At 36.6% G+C, this 11,456-nt stretch overlaps 1 protein-coding gene across 1 annotated transcript; it reads right to left on the bottom strand.

Moving 5' to 3' along the window:
- Positions 1-674: 674 nt before the first annotated feature.
- LOC145979555 (pickpocket protein 19-like) lies at positions 675-9,652 on the bottom strand. Its single transcript, XM_083112526.1, has 7 exons — positions 9,600-9,652; positions 8,141-8,267; positions 7,619-7,892; positions 5,131-5,184; positions 3,577-3,706; positions 2,377-2,471; positions 675-989 (listed from the first exon to the last, which is right to left on the bottom strand). The coding sequence occupies exons 3-7, from the start codon at positions 7,869-7,871 to the stop codon at positions 796-798; spliced, it is 726 nt and encodes a 241-aa protein (XP_082968652.1). The 5' UTR covers positions 7,872-7,892; positions 8,141-8,267; positions 9,600-9,652; the 3' UTR covers positions 675-795.
- Between the last annotated feature and the right edge of the window lie 1,804 nt (positions 9,653-11,456).

The raw sequence follows: 11,456 nt of genomic DNA, 5'->3' as shown, positions 1-11,456 counted from the left end.
CTAAAGCCCGTCAGGCGAAATGTCAAATAAACCTCATATTAATATACAGTAGTAGTTCTATCTCCAAAGCTCACAATTTTACAGCTTAAATCTCACATTACAAGTCTTCCACTCTGCTTGGTTATTGGACTGACTTTAGTTATAACCTTTGTGTCTTCCTTTAAGGAGGAACAATTCTAAAATTAAATGACACAAAAGATCCTACAATAAGAAGCTGGCCAAAGAGTGTATCCGAGTTTTTCGCTCGCGCTAAGAATTGTGAGTTGGCAATGCTGGAGCGAGGAATTTGATCACGTCCCAACACATATCAAATTTTACCTGATGTGAAACTAGAATAAGGCCACATACGGTTGTTATTGCATATACAAAGAAATACACGTAGTGGAAATCAATTTCTACACGTTCGACTTTTTTCTCAAAACAAATTGATTTCAAAAACGCAAAATGGTATTACGAAGTATAAATATTTATGCTTTCTTACAGAACAAAAGAGAAAATATGAAATATTAATATAAATAGAGCAACGACACCAGGAGTTTCAGGTTCGAATCCCGCCCCGAGCATGGGTATTTTTATTGTCTCACCATTTTCATCACATCATCATCATTTCTCATCGTCGCGATTAGCCAAATATGGCAGAAAAGCTACGCTAAATTACATAAATAAGAAATAAGTAATTTTACATCAGATTTAATTCACAACACACTTTACTCAGTATCTTAAGAAGAAAACATTAATGGCTGTGATGATTTGCGACCGCAGCACCACCATGTGGAGAGTATGAAATGTAGAATTTCAAGGCAAATAGTTGAAGTGTTGAATCCTCGAAGTGGGAGTTGTCCAGACATTTTCCTTCGCAGTATGAATAGTGTTAACCTTCTTACACTGCGTTTTAACGCAGAGTACACGAAGAGTGAAGAAATACACTAATTCTACCAGACTCATAAGGCTCGAACCGAGGAAAAGTCCAATAATGCCTCCAAATGAACCTTCAGGAAAAAAGAGAAGTACGTTATTATTCAACAAGATTTGTAGATAATTTGAAATTTAAGAAAAAAGCTTCAATGCACTGTAAATTTGCTGGTAAAGATATAAGATAAAAGTATGTGAAACACTACCCAGAGATAAAAGGAGAGAGATAGAATGAGACACAGAAATAAGAAGAGAAAATGATAAAATAGAGGAAGAAAGCAAGAAACAGAGGAAGACAGAGAGATGGGAGAAGATAAATAGATGGAATGGTAGAAAAGTGACAGAGAGAAAGATGGAATGATAGGAAGTATAGTGACAAAGAAAACACGAAAAGAAGAGAGAGAAGGTGAAAGAAATATAGTAATAAGAGAAACGTGAAAAGAAATAGTAAGAATGGTAGAAACATGGAAAGAATCGGGAGAGAGAAAGAAGTCTGGAAAGAAAAAGAAGGAAAGAAAAATGGAAACATGGAAGGAGAGAGAGAGAGAGAGAGAGAGAAAGTAGAAAACGGAAACTTGGAAAGGAAGAAAGAGTTAGAAGGGAGAGAGTAAGATAGAAACATTGAAAAGAGAGAAATAAAGAAACCTGGTAAGAAGAAAAGATGAAACCTGTATAGGAAGAGAAGTAAGAAAGATAGAAACGTGCAAAGGAAGGTGGAGAGAAAGCAAGATAGGTGAAAAGGAAGATTTCAATGTGAAGAGGGAAGAAAGAGAATATTAGCATTCACTAGTAACAAAGCAGAGTCGCTTTGAAAATAATTCGTCCACTTTTGAGGAGCCCTCCTGAACAGACGTCACTTTGGGGGGGAAAAATCAATAAAGCTAAATAGTTGTGTATTTCGAAGCTAGAGGGTTTTGACATAAAGGTTGTGATCTATTTAATGGAAGATGATTCAAATTATTTCATTATGACAATAACAATAAGCGTGAAATGTTTGAGTTAAGGCATAAGTTAATAATCTTTCTTAAATTACGTTTTAATGCTGTAGATCCTTGACACAATGAAATTACGATATTTTTTTTTTATCGGTTGATAAATACAGAACGTAGGTAAGAAAAGGGAGTTTCCAAGTTTCCTCTTAAATTCGAAAACTGATTTTGTCATATTTTGCAACTGTATTTTCCTTGTGGCATTTTCTATTACTATCTTTATATTTTAGGAAAACTGTGGAAGGAATTTTCAGATATTACAAAAAATAGCGTACCCAGAATTTTAGAATGGTGGAGAGGGGGTTACGTATACTCTTTTTTTACTAGTCAGCCCTCATTTTGCCATCTTTTCCTGCTATCGACGTTCTTCTTTTGGAAATACTTGGCCAAAGGAAGGGCTATGACCCCCACCAACCCCCCCTTGAGCACGCTACTGTTTCTAAGTTACAAATAATAATAAGCAACAACTCCTTACTTAAGAGATCAATCCATCCAAAAGGAACTTCACGCCTGTAGCGAATCATGGTTAAGTCTTTGAAGAACACGTCGAGAAAGGTATTGTTGTTATCTCTGAAAAGGAACCAAATGTGTATTGATCCGTATGTAGTGGTCCAACTTTGAATTAATTGGCATATGATTTCACATATGTATCTATATTTAAAAAATATATAACATTTTATTATCATGTGTGGTTTAGAATGATAGCTATGTTTTCATTCATAGCGTGCACTCGTGCAGTGAATGTTGTATTTGCAGACGTTTGGTTAATCAGCAATACTGAAACGGTAAAGCCTAGACAAATGAAACAAGGATCATTCTAGTCAGAACATTTTGGATCAAAATTAATATTGTTAGAGTGATTTCTGTAATTATCTTCCTTACATGACATAATTTAGTCTAAATACGCGAGTCATTTTTGTCGAAAATGTATTTTTCAGAGCATTCGTATCAAGGTAAGGGGTTGAATCTCAGAAGCTTTTAAAGTTATTGTACAAAATACGAAATTTTAGAAAAAACATGTCCCTTTCTCTTTTCAGGTGGACAAACAGCTAAAAATCTGATATTTTACTGTAGTTGAGTGGGAAGTGGTTCATTGGGTGACGCATGGGCAAAGCATCGAGTCCCAATGCCGTTGTTTTCTATCTTTCAATACCGGATTTGAAGTAGTTCCCAAATTGCTCCAACACCGAAATTTTATGTGCTCCCATCGGGAATCGAACGCAGGACCACTCGCACGGAAGGCGAGACCGCTAACATATCAACTATTAATAAATCAATTGTAGCATAATCATAAAGTGTGCTAATTCGATTAGGCTATGTCTGAAGTATGATCTGTTGACAAATATACAGTAAAATTAGGTTTAAATTACTTATAATTTAATGACAATTTTCAGGAGTGAATATGTCTAAATAGAAAGTAAATAATTGTAGTTTCACAATGACATAGAGGTAGAATTAACCTTAATATTAAATTTTATATTATAAGAGGCAGGTCCAGCAAGTAATACCTGTTTGGTAAAAAAAAGAAAAGAAAATAATAAGTAAATACAGAAAGAGATTACTTTCTGGATTGCTATATCTTCTCAAGTATTCAGTTGTTTATGATGAAGTAAGATACAATTACCATCAAATGGCCCGAGATGAACACAATATTTAAATAACGAAGTGGACTTACAGAAGTTCGTATCTGTGCTCCATATGGTAGTCGGTCTCGGAGCAGCTGGGCAGACAGTCGCACTCCAGTCCAAACATTTTGTCTGTGAAGCCCGGAGTTCCCTCAGGGGGTTTACGCACATACAGAGCTTCTGAAGAAAAAATACACACTATTCACGCACAGAAATGACAGTGGTCTGCTACAGTGTTGGAACATATCCTTAAATTTTATAATATTCTACGATTAACACTGAGATTCTTCATGTTTATTTACAAAGTGGTATACAGTCCTCTCCTAAATTAAATTCTATCATTTTATCAAGCTGTTTAAAAATTGTAGTAGTGTGCACCACAAATATATATTTTTAAACTGAGCCATTAAAATTAATTAGGATAATATGTAATACGTACATTCACCGGGAATAAAAGTGCGATATCTAGATGTAGTCGACGCGTTAGCTACGTTAATAACAGGCTGGCTTTGAAGTCGACGGAGCGCGCCCACCAGCTGCAACAATCACATTCAACGCACAGTGTTGCCACACATCTACTCTACGCCACCTTGTCCCTCCGCGCACAACCACCTTCCCACGGTCTCCATATTGAAGTTGCAAAGTACGGCAACAGCGTATCCGCAGTCATGTGACTGAGACTCCACGTGGAGTAGACGAGCAGAATGACAGCTGCGCCCATTGGCTGAAGGTCAGGTGTCATTGGACGAATACAACTCGCCTGCTATTTATCCCCACCCACGTTTGTGGCGGCGGGTTTCCTTAGTTCTTCGACGTTAACGAAGCAAACGCGTGGACTTTACTGAAATGCTCGCTATCCTTCAAGGTGCTATGTGTGTTGCCTAACTCTACGGCAACGAGTGGATTGAAATAGCAAATTTCTAGTGGCAACTAATACCACATCCGTAGAGTTAGGCAACACACATGACGTCTTGCAGAGAAGCATCACTTCTTCCTAGACTGACACTGACTCACCTTTTTCAACGCAAAATGTGTCGTATTATTCATACTCAAGTTTCCAGCCTCGAACTCCGGGCTTTAGGTAATTTTTTGATACAATATTCTGAATTATAACAAATAGATATTTAGAATATACATAGTTTTGCTTTGAGTAATTTACAAAGAAAATTTACGTATTCATTTGAATTAACAATTATTTCTTTAACGTTAATAAACTTCTTACAATTTGGGAAAAATTACAAATTTAAACGTTCCGCCATTATCTAAACACAATCTGGTTAGTTCATTAACATTGGTAAGATTTGATTGGCGGGTTTATATTTACATCATAGCATTGTGCATGTTGCGTTAAACGAACTGACTTCATTAGTGTATTACACAAAGGTTAATTCATTAGATCATAAACATCCTGATTGGTGCGTTCACCTTTACGTCACAAACTGAGTTATACAATATGTAAATTTATAAACATTATCAAGCAATCAAGATGATACTACATCATTCTTCCTTTTACATGTACATTCATAATCATACCTCAAAGTTACAAAATGTGCAAGGACGTAACAATGTCTAATATGAAAAGGGTCGAGGAATGAATAACTTACTTTGCAGTCTCTGTATACAAAGTATTCCGGGTGGAGTGCACCAGTTGTAGCCGTCTGAAACATGAGAAATGAATTAAATTAGAAATTTCGGATTGTCACACCAGGGACGACCGTGGCCACACCAAGCTATGCCTAGGCAGTGTGTTAATTAACGGGGGGGATACGGTGGACTCCCTCTATTTATTCACGAATGTTTATTCCCGGAAAAAGAAAATTTTCAAAATCACCCCCTCCAAAGAATGTGGAGTTCCGGTTCGAATCCCCGCCTGAGCATGGATGTTTGTGAGTGTCCATTCATCAATTTCATCATATCATCACTCATTCCCATCTTACCGGCCCCTGTGGCGGAGTGGTTAGCACATCGCGCTACGACGCCAGTGGTCCCGGGTTCGAATCCTGGCCTGGACATGGATGTTTGTGAGTGTCCATTCATCAATTTCAACATATCATCACTGATCCCCATCTTCGCAAATAAGCCTAAGTGGCATAAAAAGCGAAGTAAAATAAAACAAATCAATCAAAAAATGTGGAATTAAAGCATATAGCGCACCATTTCTTAGCTATGGAGGAAAAACATCTGAAAAATTATTTCGGAAAGCAGTATTCAACCTTTAAAAGAATTGCATTCTACTTCACGTCAGAGATTTTACATGAAGCTCCCAGACTCCTGCCGTTGCTCTGCCCATTGTGAAATAAAGTACGAGAACCTGCAACTAGAGTTGATTTCGTCAGCTTTGTTTATTGGAGGTAGATCACATTTCTCGCCGTACGTCTTCGTCGAGTTGAACGGGCAATAGAAATTTCTGCAAGTTATCTTTGTTACTAGTTCGATATCTCTTATTTTGTATGAGTTTGGCTTTTCTTAGAATGCAAATATAAGTGTTCCTAAATTACGTGTAAATGTTATCATAAGATTTCATGTCCTAGGTTAGCACCACTGTTCTATGGTATTTTCAACTGTAAGGCAATAGTACCCCCCGAAATGAAATCGCATATACCCCACCAAAGCAAATAAGCTTAGGGATTCCCAAAATCCAATGATGAAAACACAATTATGTTATGGATTATGGATGTGATTAAACATTGCCACTTTCAGCCAAGTAGCCCGGGGGAAGAGCTAAATGGGGCTGAAGCCCCCAGAAATCCTACAAATATCTAATTTAAATGTTATTTTTATTGCTAATAACAGAAATAAAGTTATAACCACAGTAGAAACTGCATTAGCCGGTGGCAACCCACCATCGTGAGGAAGTTGGGAAGCTCCGAGTGAGTGAATGTAACCCGATCAAGAAGACCTGCAACGGCTGGGCGCTCGTCGGGCTGATCTCCCGACACTCCAATACTGGTCTAAGATCTCCACGCTACAACATGTGACGGAGGAACAGTGTGGGAGGGAGACCAGCAGTCGGTAGGTAAGCCAAGGCTCTCACGGGCTGTAGAGCTATGGGTTATTATTATTAAAAACTGCATTACATCGAAAAAAGTTTAGTGTATAATAGAGGAACCAAGTTATATATTTATATTCTACCATTTAATCCAAAGAATAAATGGATCCGCAGCTTCCAAAACTTATAGTTTTCTTTGTTAGAGGTCACAGAATATAAACTTTATGAGTAAAATTTGCCACTAACTGTTAAAGCGTTTTTTTTGAGCGATTGTGTAAAAGTTAATAACAAAATTCAATAAGTATGATTTTCAGTACATGGACAACAATTGTGTTAGATATTCACTGATACGGTCGATCGACTAGAAAAGTCTCTACATGTATGTAATAATAACAATAAATTTAGATTAAAATTGGTATATTTTAAATATTTTATAATATTTATTATTGTAAAATAACAATAATTATTATTGTCATTAATAGGTATTTGTACAAATCAAGTTTTATCAATGGCCTGAATCCCTGTTCAAATATATCTGGCGACGCCCGGACTGTTAAGGGATGAGCCTCCAGAAATAGAATTATGGCTACGGCCTGGCCACTTTTATAGTTGAAAGTAACATTTTGACATTTAATACTCCCATTGTATAATATATACGTATATAATGAACGTCGCACCAGAAGTACATGAATTCTTAGCCTCGCATAATTCTGTTTTAACCTTGAACATATTCTGCTTCTTGCTTTTAGATAATAATGCGAAATATAAAAATTAAATGTAATAATGTTTATATTATAATTATAAAGGACACCTGCACTTCAGACTAAGGAAAAATATCTGATATATTTGATTATAGGCCCGGCGAATATTATATTTCCGAAGCCCCCGCATCCACCTGATTATTGCGTACGTAGTCACCTTGTAAAATACACTCCTCAGAAAAAGTTTGGGATATTGTTATATTAGTCAATAGGTGATAGGCACGGTGGCATATGTCGGCGGAAACACAAGAACGTCGAGCACCATGTGTTGTTGCATTCCAAGACTGTGCCTATAACAATATCCCAAACTTTTGTGAGAAATGTATAGAACTTAAGACTCGCCTTCCGGAGGGTAGACGTAAAGGCTGCAGTTGCAGTGTTTCTGGATGAAAGAAGACCGACACTCCATGATGCACCTGGACTCCGTATATCTTCCTGGGAATCTGGGGACCACCTCGCTGGAGAAGAGACATTGGCGCCTCTGCACGGCCACCTGCGACACCTCGCTCGTGCTGTAGGTGTCACTCGGCCTCACCATCACGCTCAGGGACTCGCGGATCTTGGCCGGAAGGAAGATTCCGCTGTGTGGCAGCATTCTCGGGTGGTGCACCAACACCTGTGAAATACGACACTTTTCGGGTATTTATTATGGAAATTGTCATTACCACTACTCTAATATTATAGTCATTACATTTTTCGTATCAACCCCATCGGACGCAGGCCCCGAGCGGTCGCCCACTTCGCCCATCCCTTGCTACGCCACTGAGTACCGGAACAATTCTTCCCAGAAAAAAAAAAACACTGTATGTAGATAGCTAGCACCATCAGGTAGCACGATTATATTTTACGTTGCCTCTGACTCACCCAAACTTTTCGTTTAATTTTGTCCACTCTGTTCTTGATTAAAGCACTGAATCCAGTGGCTCTACCGGCGGAGTTACTGCGAAGCGACGTCACTTCCGATGTTCTCTGGTGACTTCCGGATAGGGCCCTGAAAATGTGAAACTTTGTCATCGGCAGTAAACTGTGTTTATTATCTTTATAGAACGTGACTCACGTACTTTCGACGTGGGCTCTGGCCACGTCTTGTACGCTCACATGCGTGACCTTTCCCGCTAATTTGAAAAGTTTAGAAAATAACTTTATGTGTGTATGGGCTCTAATAAGGTACAAATATTCTACCAAATTATTGGGTGTTATCATAGACAATGATTTAACATGGGACGAGCAGATTAACAATATATGTAGTAAACTAGCCACAAATCTTTATCTTTTGAAACAGCTAGCACATTATAACGTAACTGAAATCAATAAAACAATCTATTATGGACTTATTTACCCTCATATTGAATATGGTATTGTAGCATGGGGTAGAGCTTCTCATATTAAAATCTCCAGAATACTAAGACTTCAAAAAAGGGCATTGAGAATTATGTTTAAATTAGGTTATAGAACTTCCTGTAAAGAAACTTTTAAAGAGCAACGAATAATGACTGTTTTCTCTCTATACATATACAAAGTCATCTTATTTGTTTTAAATACTGGTCTAGTGACCAAAAATTACCAAATACATGACCACAACACTAGAAGCAAGAATGACTATCACCTAAAACAAAACAGACTGCAGTTATCAAAAAACACACCATTGAATTCTGGAATATGGTACTATAATAATCTCCCAAACAATATTAAAATACTCACACCCCAAATTAAACAGACATTAGCTATAAAAGACTATTTGCTAAACAAAGCACTGTATAGTCTAACTGAATTTATGGAAAATCCAGGTCTAGAAATTAACTAATGATAGGCTACCTCTAATTTTTATCATATGTAATTACACCATATTTACTCATTTTATATATATATATATATATACTTTATTTTGTATTAGTTGTAACATATATGCCCTCATGTATGAAATTCTGTTCAATAATATCTCCTTTTGTGTATGATAATTTTTATGTAACTTTTTTAGGATATACCATATTCTTAACAATCATGTATCTTAAACTATTTGTAGAAAAACTCTCAATAATACACATGTAATCCTTGACGTTTTCCATACCTATGTATTGCAGGTTTACGGAAATAAATTATTATTATTATTATTATTATTATTATTATAAATAGTATTGTCTAGTTTCTCAATAATAAACTGAGTAAGTAATAACCGTTTAAGATAATTAGTAGGGTGTTTTGCATAAACGAATTCAATAGCGACACTAAATTGAAAATGCAATATTTACGTATTTTGTCATTTTCACATTTTTAAACGTAATTGGAAAATTATTGTTTTCCGTTATTTCCCTCAAATTCCTACCTTGCCCCTGTAATAAATTCTGACGCTTTAATTTTGAAATACGAAAAGTCTAGCATAATAGTAGTATAATTGATACTACGGACAGCACAACTTTTAAGTGTAGAAAAGGCGAGGCTATTTGATTGAACAATCAGATTTGCTTATACTTAAAACAAAGCCAAGAGAGGCCTGTACCCCAATTTTTCAGGTGTGATATGCTCTGATTTTTAAGAAATTCTGAATTTCTAGTGTAGAAAAGGCGAGGGCTCAACAGATAGATTTACCCGTACTTAAGACAATGCCAAGAGGGGCCTATACCCCAATTCTTCCAGTGTGATATGCTCTTAATTTTAAGAATTTTGAATTCTAGTGTAGAAAGGGTGAAAGCCTCTCAGACAGATTTGCTTATACTTAAAATTATGCCAAGTTCCCGTATGATCTTATTGCTTATAGTGTGTTTTTCTGTCAAAATCCCAGGAATTGAATTTTAGTGTAGCTCAGATTGATTCTGCCATGTATATTAATATAAAGCTTATAGTTACTGGGTTCTGAGGCCCAGTGGAGTGTGGTGCATGGTTTTTATTGCCTTGCAATCAGGAGGCCTCTGGGTTTGAGTCCTGATAAAATGTGAAGCCTCTCCTGATGGCAAAATGTTAATATTGTTGCTTTGTAAGCAAAAGGCTCGGGTTTGAGTCCTGATAAAATGCAAAGCCTCTCCTGATGGCAAAATGTTAATATTGTTGTCTTGTAAACAAGGGGCTTTGGGTTCGAGTCCTGATAAAATATTTAAGATTGAAAACATGTGGCAAAATAATATGTCCACAAGTGAGATTTTGAGAATAGTTGATATACAACTCCCAGATCTGAAAACCTGGTAAAAAGTGTTTTACAATAATATATTGTACAAAAAACTGAATTTTCTTATTTTTTCATGTTTTATAACCACTCGCTCAGCCATACAATAGGAGAAGAGCGGGTAAGCATAGTTAATTGTTTGCGTGCTTTGCCGGCACGCAAGAGACACGCTAGAAGGGAGCATTAATGATTTTTCTGTATGATTCACTGAAGAGGTCATTAATCTTTCTGTGCGTGTAACATGTCTGCAACATGTAAAAGTGTAACAAAGATTATTGAGATAAAAACATATTTTCACACAGTGGCAATGAACTGTACCCCCCTCGTGCTGAAAGCAATTCTATTCTGATAATATGAGCCTAGGCAAAGACTTAGAAAATATTATGGCAGTTCAAAATCCAATTTTGTCTGCATAAGGGTCTCAGAACGCAGTAAAATGTGGGCATATTCCATATTGAGAAGTGTTAATATTGTTGCATTGTAAGGGGCTTTGGGTTCGAGTCCTGATAAAAGATTGAAATATGTACAACTGTCCACACATGAGATATTCACTGTTAGCTGATAATACAGTTGAGGTTTCAAAGCTGGTAGAGTGTCTGGGACCTCTCTGACAGCAAAGTGTTGGTATTATTGCTTTGTAATCAAGGGGTTTCTGTGTTTGAATCGGGTCTCTAGAACTGCTCCGTGACCCTCTCATTTCTCACATCATAAACATACGATTTTTCACCTATGAGAATAACACTTCTTTCTCCTCTGCTCAGACAGATTCGGCCATGTGTGTAAAAGTTATATCTGTATGATTGTTGTTTATAAACTTGTCAAAAATATGGCTTTTTTGTATGAAAACATGCAATCCTGAATACAATTCTGGTTTTGTCTTGTTCTGTTAATATAAACACAAGTGAGACTTACAGAATATTTATTGCACAGTTCAAAATCCAATTTTGAATTGTATTTAGTTGATATAGAGATGAGGTTTTAAACCTGGTGAAGTGTGTTGTACATCAGCAAAACTATCACCAA

The sequence above is a fragment of the Lepisma saccharinum genome, chromosome 26 (genome assembly GCF_977018435.1).
Source record: "Lepisma saccharinum chromosome 26, izLepSacc3.1, whole genome shotgun sequence".
NCBI classification, from domain to species: Eukaryota; Metazoa; Arthropoda; class Insecta; order Zygentoma; family Lepismatidae; genus Lepisma; species Lepisma saccharinum.
Note: the sequence above shows the minus strand (reverse complement) of the source record. Positions and strands in the feature narration are given on the sequence as shown.

Coding starts and splice junctions, on each gene's coding strand:
- LOC145979555 (XM_083112526.1), bottom strand. CDS start 7,871: ATGCTGCCACACAGCGGAATCTTCCTTCCGGCCAAGATCCGCGAGTCC. Junction 5,185..7,618: donor TTACGTCTACCCTCCGGAAG/GCGAGTCTTAAG, acceptor CTCATGTTTCAG/ACGGCTACAACTGGTGCACT. Junction 2,472..3,576: donor GAGCACAGATACGAACTTCT/GTAAGTCCACTT, acceptor GTTCCTTTTCAG/AGATAACAACAATACCTTTC.